At 39.1% G+C, this 15,646-nt stretch overlaps 2 protein-coding genes across 2 annotated transcripts in view; both read right to left on the bottom strand.

Moving 5' to 3' along the window:
• necap1 (NECAP endocytosis associated 1) overlaps window positions 1-8,715 on the bottom strand; it is a 35,018-nt gene extending 26,303 nt beyond the window's left edge. Inside the window, exons 1-6 of the mRNA XM_036135105.1 lie at window positions 8,559-8,715; window positions 7,697-7,797; window positions 6,130-6,234; window positions 4,199-4,280; window positions 3,989-4,097; window positions 3,611-3,761 (exon numbers count right to left, since the gene is read on the bottom strand). Coding sequence (XP_035990998.1) covers window positions 3,611-3,761; window positions 3,989-4,097; window positions 4,199-4,280; window positions 6,130-6,234; window positions 7,697-7,797; window positions 8,559-8,659 — 649 coding nt within the window. The 5' untranslated portion in view covers window positions 8,660-8,715. The remainder of the gene's footprint in view (window positions 1-3,610; window positions 3,762-3,988; window positions 4,098-4,198; window positions 4,281-6,129; window positions 6,235-7,696; window positions 7,798-8,558) is intronic.
• Window positions 8,716-10,675: 1,960 nt separating this feature from the next.
• LOC118556183 (single-stranded DNA cytosine deaminase-like) lies at window positions 10,676-15,510 on the bottom strand. Its single transcript, XM_036135106.1, has 5 exons — window positions 14,633-15,510; window positions 13,862-14,027; window positions 11,284-11,566; window positions 11,038-11,153; window positions 10,676-10,948 (listed from the first exon to the last, which is right to left on the bottom strand). Exons 1-5 carry the CDS (start codon window positions 14,650-14,652, stop codon window positions 10,898-10,900), a joined length of 636 nt encoding a protein of 211 aa, XP_035990999.1. The 5' UTR covers window positions 14,653-15,510; the 3' UTR covers window positions 10,676-10,897.
• Between the last annotated feature and the right edge of the window lie 136 nt (window positions 15,511-15,646).

The raw sequence follows: 15,646 nt of genomic DNA on the forward strand, positions 1-15,646 counted from the left end.
TTAAAAGACTGTAGGAACATCTGTTTCTTGCAAAGAAAATATAAAAGAAGTAGAGATTGATATTTTCGTTAAACAGGAAATATCATGCAAAATTCCCTTTTTTGCCCATTAATACATACTTTATTTTTCGGACTATAAGGCGCCTTAAAATCCTTAAACTTCTAAAAAAATTGATGATGCGCATTATAATCCGGTGCACGTTATATATGATTACCGCTGTGCTTACCGTCTGCTTTTAATGTGTACAATGCGCTCAAAATCAGTGTAAATCTGGTGTAAACTTCGCTTTTAAAAACACGGCCGTAAGCCGCGCCGCTTACGTTACGCGGCCAGTGTTTCCCTCCTTAAGGTGACCTGATTTGGTTTTTCTCTAATGAAACTGGGGTCGTCTCTGAATTTGTTAAGCACAGACTCTCTGCCTGGGGGTTGGTTTGTTTCGTCTCAACTGCAACGCCGACGGTGGGGGGGAAAGGCCCAAAGCTCTACTACATTTGACAGGGAGGCAGGCGGCATGTACGGGTAATTGCTTCGTTTTTCTAAACTTTTTTTACTACTCCATCATGATACACTGAATCGGCAACATTTCCGGGGACAAGCTTTTCCAGGGACATGTAATCCAAAACGTGGTCTGTCCCCGGAAAAGTGAAAATGTTCTGTTGTTCATTACACCGTCCCCCAGCATGCTACTAAAATAGCAGAACGAGATGGAGTGATGTGCTCTGTGACCTGGAGGGGAGCAGGTGTGAAGTGCCTCCTTTAGATTTAAAGCGACAGCACCAAAACGATTCGTTCTCAGACGCACCTCAGAACAGCGGTAAAAGAGGGGCTGTGGGGCAACAATAATGAGTAATTCAGATCCAATCATTGTGGTTCCACTTTATATAGACCACAGCTGAAGGATTTAAATGTGAAAAGGAAGACATTAAAAAGCATGATATATCCCCTTTAAAGAACCAGCATTCCCAAAGGTCTAACACTTAAAGGGCTTTGTAAAAGAATGACATTAAAAAACATTTGAAAAATTGGAAAAACCTTTAAAAATCATGTATCACAAATATCCAGTACTTTCTTTTGGTCACATTAAATTGTTCTAAAACACACCGGAGTGGTTTTAACAGGACACAACATAAAAAAGTTCAATGAGTATGAACACTTTCTCTGTATTTAGCCACTTTCCTGAATGGTTTCCGCTCTGGAAACGGCCTCTGTTTAATGTGCTGAGCTTTTAAGATCCTGAAACGTTTAGCCACCACCCAAACACAACAAAGGTAAACCCAACTTTGAAACTGAGCAGCAATGAGTCTCCGCACTTGCAGAGTTTTCCACTTTACTCTGGAAAAACCACTCGCCATATTATAAGCTGTTTTCTTGGGCACGAAATCTTTGATAGGGAAAAGTTCCTCGGGGTTCTGTCGAATTTTTCAAATGTTTTGAGCCCCAAAACCAAAATTCCACTCACTTTAATTATATTCAGATGGCTGCAGAAATCTCTAAGGAGAGGCATCTTTAAATCTTGGCACATCAAACCAGAGAATAAAGCTTCGCCTGGAAACTGCGGTTTTGGTACCGATGCAGCTGAGCTTCAAAAAGACCCAAACACATGCGACAGGCAGCACCACTTATTACTTCAGGATTCCAACATTTTAAAATGTATTCCTTTATCAGTCTTTTTAGTAGGTACTCCAGCGGGTCAGCAAACTAGCTAATAGCTATGGTAGATGTAAAGGTTGGAGGTACAAGTGCTCTGCAGGAACGACAAGAAAACATGTTTTTTTTGAGTAGTTTGAAGAGCTACACCCATTTATATAATCAATAGCATATACGTTTACTTCACACTGTGGAAATAGAGCTTACTGGAGTACATTTGAGTAACATTTACTATTTTTTTTTACCATTTATGGGATATCATTTGTCTATTAAGTGGACTAAGCCAAACATTATAATTTTTTTTTGTTTCTATCTTTACCCTTTCTTCCTCCTTGTCATCTTTGTTTCTTTATAACTATTGCAGCCTCGCTTCCCTGCTGCCCGACACAGATGTGGTCTATGGTGCGTTTAAATTTAAATAAGTCAATTATGTAACAGAGGAAATACAAATTTAATCCCCTTTTTGTAGAGCAAATCTGCTCCAACACGGTAAGGAAACCACACCCACCTTATTGCTTGTCTAAGCCAGGGGTCAGTAACCTTTTAAGTCCATGGAGCAATTTTTGCCCCCGTTCCCTCCAAACAAAATACGTCTAGAGCCATAAAACCTACTGGGCCCGGAGAATAAAGATAACTTGTGGAGCTTTACAACATTTCCTATACAAAATGTGTTTATTTTATTATGAATGTTATAAAACCCAACTTTTAGTGTTGGCTTTTAGTAATAAAGAAAAGCTTAAAACCTTTAAAATGAGCTAAACTAAATATTGTTTTTGGAAGTCAAGTGAGCCCTTTTCCTATTTTCGAAAATTAATAAAAACTGGTACCACCCATAAAAAAAAAAAAAAAAAAAAAAAAAAAAAAAATGCAGCTTATTGAATGAGCTCAAAAGGAACAAAAATAAATCCTTGCACCCATACAGTGAATCTGTTTCAGAGATTCTGAAGAAAATTTTCATAAAACAGACAATTGTTTTAAGAAATAAAAATACAAATGACCTGTTTCTTTATCAGTTGGGGATATAATTACTAAGAGTCCTGGTGACGTGGCTCTGGAGCTGCAAGCTGCAGACGCCATGCCTAAACTAGCACACTAGTGCTAAACTTATTGGCACCCTCAGTGTCAAAACGTTGTACAAACCCCTTTATCTGACTAGAAAGCATTTTTAATGTCCACGTAAGGAGTCTGCTTTTCTGACAAACATTTCTGTGTTGATTTGGCCATATGCTTTGGATCATTATCCTATTGAAAGACCCAAAGACAATCCGTTTCAAGTTTATTTATTTGATTTAAAATGTCCTGGTATTTTAAAGGGTTCTCTTTCCTTTGAAAGAGAAACAGGCCCACAGCATCACAGTTCCTCCCCTATACTAAACAGCATGTGAGAGATGTGTTTCCACAAAGTCCTGAATTTTTTTTAACAATTACTTGCAAATAACTTTTTTTTTTTTTTTACTACTGAATCAATGTACTCAAAGTACAGCTTGGATTGACTTACTTTTATTTTATTTATTTAGTGAGTGATTTTACTTCTGGTATAAAATATAAGGCGTTTTACATAACCTTTACCTGGGGTGCCAGTAATTATGGGGGACACAGTGTACCAATTTATGAAAAGAGAACTTTTTCCAACTATTTAAACAAAAAATAACAAAACCACAAGGCAACATGTTGAGATTGTGGTAAATTTTGTTTTTGATGGTTAAATGAACATATAGGCAGATTACCTCTCCAACTTGTAATGTTTCTGGACAGTAAGCTTAAAGTCTGGCCATCCTGCTGGTTCATCATGTCTGACTCCAGCGTTAGCTCATTAGCAGAACTCTGCAGAACCTGACTGCATGCTACCGAGGCAGTTTAGCCATTTTATCGGGGTGTTCAGAGCAAGCGACACATCTTAAAGTGGCAGGACACCGACCCTCGAGGATCTGAGTTTAAGACCTTTAGGAGTACAAATACCCACCAGTGTCATCTCCCCCTGCTGTTGGCTGTTGCGTGTTAAGATTGGTAACTCTGGATGAAGGTGGCGGGGCCAGCTTGCCCCCAGGAGGAGGAGGAAGAAAACCAAGGCCTCCTGAGCTCTGTGGACGAGACCTGTCCCTTTTCTTCGATTGCTAGACAACGACAGGATTCATGGATGGTGTTACTGTAGATTCAAAGCTGAACGGCTTTCAAAAGCCTCAACAGATAAACAACACTCAGCGTTGGTGACGATGAAAAATATTCAACTGATTTGAGTTTTAGAGGGAAGCACTACTGTGTAAAGCATCACAAAAAAAAAACGAATACCACTTTAAACACATTTCAAATTTAATCACAACACATAAAAAGATAAAGGTACCCCGATATTTAGAGTAATGGTTTGTCCCTCTTTGAAGCCCAGATCGAGTTTAGGAGCAGAGTCTGGAGCCTGAGCCTGTTTGCTCAACTCATCTTCTTGTTTTACCCACCTAATGAAGACAGACAAAAGGAAGACCAAAATACCATAAATAAAAAGGCATTACTCACAACTCAATTCAATACGGTTCACATTTTTTGAGCTGCTGCTTACTTGAAGTGGTCCTGGAGCGCCACATTGAAGTCGAACGAATCTCCTCGGTCTCCAAAGCCGATGCCTATGAACGCGCTGCGGCCTTCCAGAGGATGAAGGCGGACACAAACGTTAGGAGTAGAACATCACAAAAACATACTGAGCAATAGGTCGCTTTCAGTGAGGCCATAGTGGCTAATATCAGATGAAGGGTCTAAATGACTCAGGTTTGTTAAGCTTTTTTTTAATGTCATCTGATATTTGACCTTATTTAGTATAAACTTTGGAAATAAACTGTTAATGTGCTGTTTGTAATTTCTGATTCACAATGCATCGTTTAGTTAGAAGAGACTGTGGCCATGGTAACTATAGCTCAAGTATATCATGAAACACAGACACGGAGACTATGAAGGATCTCAGTGAACTTGCAATGCTTCAGCAAGCCCAAAAAAGGAAGTAACAGCTGCCTCCAGATTTCTTCTACCCTTTATATCTCAAACTTATTAAATCACTAAATTAATGTTCTCATATGATCATCAGTTGCTTTTTCATAGTAAGAAACAGATTTTTTTTCTAGATTCCTTTGATTCTGAATTTTAATATTCATTCTTCTTGAATTCAAATGCGTAATTAATTATAGAAAATCTGGTTACCTGACTGAAATCCTGCCTGGTTGTTGTTTTTTTAAACTTGCTATCTTTGCATAGCTTTAAAGCTAGTTTGTGGTGAGGCTTCAAAGGACTAAAAGGATGTCAGTGTTTATGGGTAAGAGTAAAAAAAAAAAAAAAAAAAAAGCTCTTTCGTAGCATTACATGGACGGCACTGTAAAGAGTTGCTAATATAAAAATAAAAATAAAAAAGTGCAGCAAAAGAAGAAACACATTACAAAAACTCTATGTTTCTCTAAAACTGACAAGACAACAATATCTTGTATTCTCCATATGCGCCTTCGCTATGGAGGAGGGTTGTGAGACAGAATTATCATCTTCCAGCAAAAACATCCTGGACAAGCTAAACTCTGCAGAAACACTCTGGTGTTGGTCTTAGGCATGTTTCCCCACATACAAAAAAGCACCAAGCGTCACCAGTGAAGCAACAATGAAACAGTAAAACAGTGCCGGTCTCATGCTTTGGGCATACTTTCAAATGATTTTTTTTTTTTTTTTGTCATTTGTTTTTCGCAGTATTGACCACAGAGCTTTAGGTAGTTGCTAGAAAGCAGAAGATGACGAAGGATTTTATTTTTCAGCATCACAATGATACCAAACATGCATCCTACATTTTAGAGTCCAGACCTAAATCTGACAACAACAAAGAATTGTGGGCCAACCTAATGAAGGCAGAGGACTAGAGATGTCCTCTCTGTCTCATAGGTTTAAAGACATTTTGCCAGGTAGTAGAGAAATACTACCAGGCATAAATGTGGGATATCAAAAGACTGCTAACAAAAAGACTGAATGTTGAAAGTAAATCAAAAGTTGATTTTTTTTAAAAGAGTATGTCACTGTCTTGTTTTTTAAGCCACAAAATTCTGGCTTATTGAGGCAGGCACTCACTGAAGGTACACTTCAGTGATCTACTTCATGTAGTTTTACTGTTAGTTGATCAGTTTGAAGGTTTAGGTTTCAGGTATAAGCACAGCGAGTCCGCTAAAGGAAAAGGGTGTTTTGCTTGTTGTGGCATATAAGCAATATTTTCACATATAAATCCAGCATTTTACATGTGCTAAAAATTAGTTGTAGAGCTGTGTCAACGTCAGTGTTTTTCCCCCCTCGTTTTTTTTTTTGCCTGTACGTCTTGTTTGTAGAACGCAGCAGACAAACCCACGGAGGATGCCATTCTGCACTAATTTACACAGATCGAGTTGACACAGACCTCGCTTTTTTTTTTTTCTTTCTAAAATTATAGGACGGTCCAAATATTTATAGACTCGCAGTAAACAGTTTACTGACCGTTGTCATCCTGGATCCGAAGCACAAAGTAACGGCTTGAGTCACTGACTGTTTCTACTGCGATGCCAGGGTACTCCTCCACCGGTGCTTGGGCAAACAGCTCCCCTGCAGGGTCACAATGAAAACATGTCACGCTCTGGAGCTGAAAATAAAGACCTCCATGGGAAAATATGAAAAGCAAATGAAAAGAAAAAGAGTAACCTGCTGTATAATGTGCCATACACCTTTGAACTGTTTCAGACAGTATCCTTTCACCATCACTACTTAACACCACTGCAGTTTGACGAAACTACGTAAGGGACAGAGCCAACGTGAAAAGGGACGAGCTCTGCTGACAAAAGACCGAAAACGAAGTGTGTGGTCAACATGCAAAGCATCTCCCTGAAAACATCCTCCGCACATTGAAATATGAAGGCGTCGATATTAAGCCGAGGGGATGCTTTTTCTCCTGCATGCAGAAGGGAATGGGTCGCAGTTGACGGGACCTGAATGCAGGGCTGGACGATATAGAAAAAAAAGCATATCGATAAAATAGAAATTATATATCATCAAAAGAACTCTAAATACACATTTTAAGTGCAGCCCTGGCCATTTTACGCTGTTGCTTAATGACCTATTTTTAAATAAATGGATTCAAACACAACCCTTTATTCAACCAACCTTTTACAAAAACTGTAAGTGTTAAAAAAGAACAAGTGCTCTCTGAACTCTCTGAAGGCTGAGGGAGCTTTCCTGGATTTGATTGGTTGGGAGGATGCAATGACTGTAGTATTAACCTACATGATAGGCTAGATAGAATGCACTGTTCTTATATTGAACGTTTTATTGACCCGTTTTTTATATTGAACCATACATCTATCGATCGATATATACCGTTATTGAATTATCGTCCAGCCCTACCTGGATGCAGGGCAATCCTACATGGAAACCTGTGACGGCCCGCGAAAGGCTGGGGCACAGGTTAAACGCGCAGCAGGAGAGCAGACCTAAACATGCAGGGAGCGCACAAATGGATCAGTTTAGATCAAAGCGTGTTCATCTGATAGAAAGGCCTAACCACAGGTCAGACCAAGTATTTTCTGAGCGAGTCTGAGCCGTTTTCAGAAGAACGGGCAAAAACGTTAGTCTCTAGAAGCGCAAACCTGTGGGGACTACGTACTGCAGAAGGTGGTTCTGCAAACTGTGGACTAATTACAACTACAGGCCATAGTTTTGTACAAAATGTTGAAATCCATGCATCCTTTTCCTTCCACTTTACGATTACATGCTACTTTGTGTTGGTCTATCGCATAAAATCTCAACTAATCACATCGAAGGTTGCGGTTGTGAAGGCTACAAAATGGCAAAAGGCACTGTAAATATCAGAGATATATGAAGATGAAGCCTGTTTTTTATTATTATCATCATCATTTCAGCATAAACCGCTTGCTTGGGCACAGGCTGGGTAACCTTGGATTAGATGAGTAACCGAGGGCAGGTGGTGAAGCAGGAGACTATACACAGCGGAGTGATTTACAGCTGTGGCAGCACACGACGGCGCTGTCCTGTCTGCGTTTTCTCTCCTCACCGGACACTTTGTCCTCCAATTTCACGTAGGCTACTTTGCCTCGAGCCGTCACGCGCATGCGTCCCGTCCAATCAGGAGCATCCAGCTTCCAGTCAGCCGCCCTGAGACACACACACACAGGCAGGGAGTCAGTAAGATGCAGGTAGGCAGGAAAAGGAAATTATTATGATACACGCCCCCCCTGTCTGAGTAAGCTATGCATCAGAGGGACGCTTTTTCTGGACACGTGCTAAAATATTACATGCACAGCCTTTAGTCACCGTGGTCACCCAGGGCCTTCTCAACTGGACTCAGACATAAACTAATGTTTGCGAGGAGTGATGGGACTCTGAAGCAGTTGTTTTGGGGCTTGGCTCACACGCCAAGCGGATTAAATAAGAGCCAAGTTACTCACTGTCAGCCCTTTTGACATAAAGAAAGAATAAATCATGGCCACATTTTCTTTTTCAGCTGCAGCAGCCAAACTCAACCCGGTGGCACGAGGATGCCCTGTTAAAGTGTCCTTGAGCCAAGACTAGTCCCCCCCAAGATGCTTTAGTTAAAAAGGCCAGAGCCCAGTCAGAAAGAACACAGAAGGCATTAGTGGGGGAAAAAACCCGTCAGCCACCTTATTTGACCGAAGAAAACACAAACCAGTCTCAGCTGCTAGAATAAAGCGTTTGACACCTTCGGTTTTAATAGGCGCGGTTCGGTTATGACCTTGTAAACACATGGCAGCAAATAAAAAACAACCAGCACACCAACTATGACCTCAATAATAATCCCGTCAGGCTGTTCAAACTACGACAGCTCCTCGCGGACACGGCTAACGGATGCTGCGCGTGCAGCTGCTGTCCCCCTCCGGCCGCCGCCTCCTCCTCACCTGACAGCCCGGTTAGATGCTCGCGGAGGGATGCGGTAAACGTTCACTTCGGGTTTCACACACAGAACCGACTCGTATTCGAGCTGACCCTCGGACGCCATCTTGACTGTTACTCGGGTCGCCGGTGGTGGTGGTGGTGGTGGTTGTTGTTGTGGTGACGCCGATGTCCTGCGTTAACGGCGGCGTAACCGTAATAGAGGGCGTAGCTGCGCACTACCATATAAGGCGACCCTGCGTCAATTTTACCGTAGCAGAGGTACATTACTATCTAGGCAACACCTGGAATTATTTAAACGAAGTCACTTTGAGTTAAAGTATGTCCCACCAATCTATTCCTTTATTTGTTAATCTCTTTTTATCCTTTAGATATTAATGTACTATTATATATTTAATTTAATTACAGATATCCTTGTAATTTATTTTAATGCACATTTTGAGCTGTTATGACTGATAATAATAATAATAATAATAATAATAATAATAATAATAATAATAATAATAATAATAACAATAATAATAATAATAATAATAATAATAATAATAATAATAATAATAATAATGATAATAATAATAATAATAATAATAATAATAATAATAATAATAATAATAATAATAAAATACTACCAAGGGTGCAGTAGCCAAAAAACTAAAATAGTATTAGTAGCATTATTTCAAAGTAGTTATCCAAAAAGTTATTCAAGTAGTGTGTATACATTTATATAATAACGGCTTGTTTGATCAAAACACTCGATTTAATTTGCACAAAATAATGCAGTCAGAAAGACCAAAATATAATTGTACAAATTCTATATTCTGTTTAGAGTAAAATTCAAATGAGTAAAAAAAACATAGTTAAAAAATAATCAATTTAGGCAGAAGGAAACACACATTCCCTAATCAGATTTTGTATGTTAAAACAGTACAAAGTGCTTACAGCAATGTATGCTCTTTACTGTATATACACTTGAACTGCAAATGGCACATGCTCAGCTAGTAGAAAACAACATTAGAAACAACAAAGCTTGTGTATAAACAAGAAGTCTCACTCAAACATAAACTATAAGTCATCTCTATCTGGTGCATTTTTCTGGTGGTTGTTCTTTGTTCTGCTTTCTTGGAAAGCAGCAGTAAACAGTGACGAGAAAGGAGCCAGTCTGAGGTTATATCAAACCCCCTTATTATAATTATTTTCTTTTTCATGTCACACTTAAGTGTTTTAGAGTGTATTAGAATAACTTTTGTTCACAACAAAGATAATCAGAGTAAACACAGATGATAATTTAAATTTATTAAGGCCAGAAAAAGCTATTCAAATCAACCTGGCTACCTGTGAAAACCCAATTTCCCCTAAACCTAACAACTGACTATGCCACTCTTGGCTGCAACGACCGCCACCAAAAAGTGTTTGGAATCACGGACGATAAGTCTTTTAGATCACTTTGGAGGAATTTAGGCCTACACTTCTTTGTAGATTTGTTTGAAATCAGCCACCACCACCTCAGTTGCGTTTAAAAAGTTTGACCAGGCCGCTCTATAAAATGTACTCGTTGGAGTTTGAGATCTAGTCAAAACAACTTGTTAACACTTTAGGCAGTGAACTGGAGTCTCCAAAATGTGAAGAATACACAACCAATTGTATGTTATTATTTTACCTCATGTTTATGCGAAAGCTGCAAACAGATACAAACATTAATACATGATTATATTCAATTAGAATGAGACCCATTTGTCAGATTAAAAGTACCATTTGAAGATAACAACTTTAAGCAAGTATTAAACATACTTATTACTAAGCCCACATCTCTGTATTAAAAGCCTTTTTAAATGGTCTGATTGTATTATTCTAACATATTGTGCTATTATTACCTGTGAGTGGTAGGTGTGTAATTAATCTATATAATGTGTTTCATTAAGGGAATGGAGATACTGAAATAAACTTTATACAAATGTATTAAACATGACTAGTTTATAATAGTTTGATTATGCTGTATCTATAAAAAAATTCTAATGTACTAGAATGTACAAATACCATATTGTTGAATCATCCTAGACAGAATAATCTGTAAAATATTAACAGCAATCAATAATAAAAAAGCAAAGATCAAGAAAAATGCACAGTAGTGACACAGAGCTGTACCTTGTTTATTATCATTTTCATTTTAGCCACAGAAACAGCAAGCAGAAGCTGCCCAACTCTAGCCTTGCTACATCTTTAAAGCTTTTTTTTTCTCAGTTTTTTTATTTCTCAGATTTGCAGTTTTCTGTAGTGATTGACCAACACTGACATCAATTCTCTTTTTAGGCGTAATTGGAGCACCGAAGAGGGTCACAAAAATGTTTCACAATCCAAGAAGCTTGAACGCATCTCTTAAATCTTCTGTCTCGCAGGGCTAGGAGAGAAAAATAGAATCAATAGATAAGTTTAAACTTTATTTTTGGATTTCGCAACCATAGATATATCGTGGGTTAATTGCTGAACCTGAAGAATGCGGTTGAGTTTCCTCGATAGGCGGATATAGTTTTGATGCAGCCCGTCCCAGGGCTTGAACTTGCTTTGATTCCTTGCCACAAAGGTCTGCCAGCAATAAAAGTAATCTAAAGGAAATTTGCAACAAAAATAATTGTAAGAATGAATACATTAAAATATGGATGACCTAAAATGTACAGAAAATCATATTTCTTGTTTTTTTAACTTTGCCTCATTTACTTTAATGTAAACCCTCACCTTTGTAACTCATGACAGTGATGTGCACGCCGGCTTTTTTCAACATCCTCAGACCCTCTCTCTCACGGCTGTCCTCCAAGTCACAGAAATAAAGCCGGGCCACGAAGATCCTGAGGCGTAGGTTGGGGGTCTGGTTGAGGAACTGGGCCAGTCGGAAGGAGCAGTTTGCACAGGGAGACCAGGAGCAAAACCAGGTGATGGAGTAGCTGACTTTTTTCTCACCGGTGACTCCGTAACCAAACAGGCCAGGGCACAAAGCTCCTATGTAGCGGAGGAACAACAGCTACAGAAGCATAAAAGAATAAGATAAAGATATAATCGGAGAGGTGAAGATAACACAAATAAAACACTGAAAACTTCACAGTTTAACTATTCATTTTGGGTGTGATCAGCCCAAGATATATTATTTGGTGCTGACACCAGAAATGTGAAAAATAAAAGTTCGGAATGAAATATTTTAGTAATAGCAAAGATATAAAAGAAGACTTAATAATTTCATTTATGGCAAATGTCTACATTTGGTTGCAATCCAATTCTCTTCGTAAAAATGGTACAAAAAATGTCTTCCACCACAGACTAGTGGACAGAATTTGCAACAAAACTATTGAATTGTATATAAAATATATATTTTCAAAAGCCTTTTTACAAAGCCAATGTCAGTATGTTATGAATGTTTAGAGCTAAATGCAAGCCTGACCTGGACACCGGTGTCATTTTGGCCACCTCCTCTACCTCAACACCACGCTCTACATTGAAATAATTCTCTTAACAAACTTCCCCAGTCACACAATAAGCGCCACCCGTCACAATCTCTTAAAAAAAGCACGGACACGTTTAAATATTTAAATATTAATCGTTAAAATGGGAAAGACAATAGAACATAAAATTCCCCCGGATCTGAGGTGTGTCTGAAAGCAATTTGTTTTGGTGCACTTCACGCTCCCCCCCCCCCCACCCCCCCCCACCCCCTCCGGGTCACAGGGGGCTGCTTCGAAAAACATAAAATGTGTATCCAATTTAGGACCACAATATAGAAGTGGGTGCAATACATAAGATCTCCAGGTTGAGTGTGTTTTGTAGGTGCCTGGCAGTTTATGAGAGTGAAAATGCTGTTCAGACTGTCATCAAAACCCAATATAGGTCACACGTGAGCACAACATTTCTGTAACATAGCTAAAGGGCGAGCTTTTCAACAACAAACACTCCTGGAGTGAAATTAAGATTAATGTGGAAAAGCACTTCATCTCTATTGTGAGGCAGAGCAGAGGATCTATGATGCTGTGGGCCTGTTTTGCTTTCAGAGTCCTTAACAAATCTTTCTACACCAAGGCATCTTGAACTCTTTCAAAACGAAGATCATTTCAAATGAAAATCTGGCGGAAAAAATGGGTCATCGATAGGAAGTTCAGGAGGAAAACTATTCAAAACATTTGTGTGGAAAAAAAACAACAAGAAAATAAGGCACAAACAGGCACAAATCAGGCCATCTCTGTCACCAGACCTAAATCCTACGAGTAAACTGGGGTCAGCTGAAGAAAATAGAGAGCACCCAGAAGAGCGAGGAGGTCAAACGGTCCTCTTTACGCTCCAACCATATAAAATGTTTTAAGGTAAGACTAAGCAATGCCCTGGTGAAAGGCAGCAGTAAAATGTAGAAGCAGTAGGGCAGCTAATAAGATAAGATAAGACTTTATTGATCTCACAGTGGAGAAATTCACTTGTCACATCGGCTCTTATAATCAATGAAGGTGCCAAAAGGAGGAAAAGGTTCATGAGATATATACAGTGCATCCACATATATACAATGGATCAGGGGGGGAAAAAAGAAAAAGAAATAAAGGAGAGATTTAAGGTGGCTTATATACATATGGAATGACATTGTACTGTCAAGTGTTACCAGGTAAATAGTTCTGTCTTTGGTGATTTTGTTAAAATAATCTCTTAACATGGATATTGTTCCTCACTATATCAATGTTCTGAAATGACATGCTCATCCATCCATTCTCTATACCTGCGTATCCGTGCACGGTCGTTGGTGCCTATCTCCAGCTGTCAATGGATAAGAGGCAGGGTGCCCTGGACATGTCGCAAGTTCATCATGGAGCAACATGGAGACACACGGTACAAACACCCATGCACACACTCACGTGTAAGGGCAATTTAAAGAAACTAATTCACCTACCAGTCATGTTCTTTTGACTGTGGGAGGAGTAAATTCAGCATCAAAGTGCGGCACTGTCATCAATATATTTAAAGAAAGAATTAAAGCCTCCTGACTTACTTTTTCCCATAAACATTTTGCGAACGCTAAATGACGAAGTAGCCGTAGAGAACCCATGCATGCACAGGGAGAACATGCAAACCCCATGCAGAAAGACCCCAGGATGGGATTCAAACCCAGGACTTGCTTGCTGCAAGGCAACAGCGCTCCGACTAAGATTATGCTACGTCACTAAAAGATGGATTTATTTTAAGGCTTATTTTCACATCTTTACCAGGCGTGTGGATATGTGGCCAGCCCTGTGTACCCAATTGTTTTACTCTGTCTTGCACCTGAACACCAGCGTCTCATGCTTACCTCCACATGGCAGCGGTTGCGGTTGCGGAGATGTCCAAAGTCAAAGGACAGAGAGTCTGGGCCCACTCGCCTCTTCACCACAAAGCAGAGGTATGTCTCACACCGACCTCTTGCCCAGCGCATGTTCTTGTAATGATAGATGAACTTTTTTCTGGGCAATAGTGCCCTGTGAAAAACAGAGAAATATATATCTATATATATATATATATTTTTAAACTGATGCAATGCATGGCAGAGTTAGAACTGGAAAGAGATTACTAATACTTTTTAAAGCATCAAATAAATTACTCATCAGGTTATGTTTTACAGCACATTACAGTCATTCACAGATATTTTATTACAGTACAATCCACTGCAAACTCAGCTCTGGAGCTCAATGAGTCATCGAGAGGAGTCGCTGATTTAAATTTTAATCTGAGAAGCCAGAGGTAGAAAGGCATGTAAAATCTGTGGTTAACTAAATACATGTGATGAACAGAGAGACAACAGTTAACATTCACTAACAAAACTTTTTCTCACTCTCAGTTTCACAACTTTTAGTGAAACCAAGACAGTTTTTCAGCAGTTAATGATACTGAAACCTTCATTGTGCTCTATTTAGGAATCATAAATTAGCATCAAAGTGTGGCCGTGTCATAAATGCATTTAAAAAGTAATTAAAGCCTCCTGACTTATATTTCCCCCTTAAACATTTTTTTTTTTTGCAAACGCAAAACGATTAAGTAGATGCGAAAATATGAAGAATAATCAGAATTCAATCATTTTGCTCACCTGTCTAGCTTTGTAATCATTTCAAAAGCCGCGCTTTGCCGTGTCACTCGTCAGGCGTGGGTATTAAATGGAGGTAAATGAGAAAGAGTGAAAGTGTGTGTGTGTGTGTTTGTGTGTGTGTGTGTGTGTGTGTGTGTGTGTGTGTGTGTGTGTGTGTCTGCACTGAGGGGGTTAAAAGGAGGGAACTGAGAACCTATACCTCCTAACATAAACATCCTGCATAAAGCAGAGGCGGCCTCTGGTTGGTCAGAGACATTTTTCAAAGTAAGTTTGGGGGCGCGTGATGCAGAAGGGATGGTTAGATAACAGAGCCTTGCTGCAGAACATTAAAGCTACATTCTAATAGTGGTTTTACTTGTTTCCTATAAAAAGGGCCTTTTTATGTGTTCAGCTAATGATTTGAGGGGGTTTATCTATCTCAAAAAAATGTAAAATAATTGGTAATGTTAATGTAAGTTCATGTTTTGCAATAAGTAAATTCAAAGACGAAACCTATAAATTGTATAGATTCATTATGTGACGTTTCATATTTTTGAAGTGCCCATATTTCTTAACTTTGATGATCATTTGTTTCACAGAAAACACAATCAACCAATCAAAAATATTTTTATTGCAGAAATCTCATGCTATGGCCATGTTCACAAACATGAAAAAGACTGCTGGCGTTACGGTGTTCCAACGGCAAGGCACCGACATGTTCTAGCAGTAGGGTACGTCGTACAACGACACAGCTAAAGAAGTTGGTTGTTTACTGATTGCTATATCCGTGCATGTTGGAGGAAAATTTAGTGAAAGTAAAAAAAGGTCAGGTAGAAAAAAGTTGCACAAGTAAAAGTGATGCAAACTGCCTTGAGAGGATTTTGAAGCTAGGTCCAGGACTTGACACCTCCCCACACTGCCAAAAGTACCACTACCTGTTTTAATAGCCATGTTGCCACATGTTTCATGTTATCTATGTCCTCTACAGAGAAGCTCTCTGGGATTGTGATGAGGACGATGCAGATGAGCTATTAC

This window comes from Fundulus heteroclitus, chromosome 3 (genome assembly GCF_011125445.2).
Source record: "Fundulus heteroclitus isolate FHET01 chromosome 3, MU-UCD_Fhet_4.1, whole genome shotgun sequence".
In the NCBI taxonomy this organism is placed as follows: Eukaryota; Metazoa; Chordata; class Actinopteri; order Cyprinodontiformes; family Fundulidae; genus Fundulus; species Fundulus heteroclitus.

What these genes read in the sequence shown, in the direction of transcription:
- LOC118556183 (XM_036135106.1), bottom strand. Translation starts at nt 14,652, where the DNA reads ATGATTACAAAGCTAGACAG. An exon ending in ATGATTACAAAGCTAGACAG is followed by an intron (nt 14,028 to 14,632) that starts GTGAGCAAAATG and finishes TGTTTTTCACAG; the next exon opens with GGCACTATTGCCCAGAAAAA. An exon ending in AACTCAACCGCATTCTTCAG is followed by an intron (nt 10,949 to 11,037) that starts GTTCAGCAATTA and finishes TTTCTCTCCTAG; the next exon opens with CCCTGCGAGACAGAAGATTT.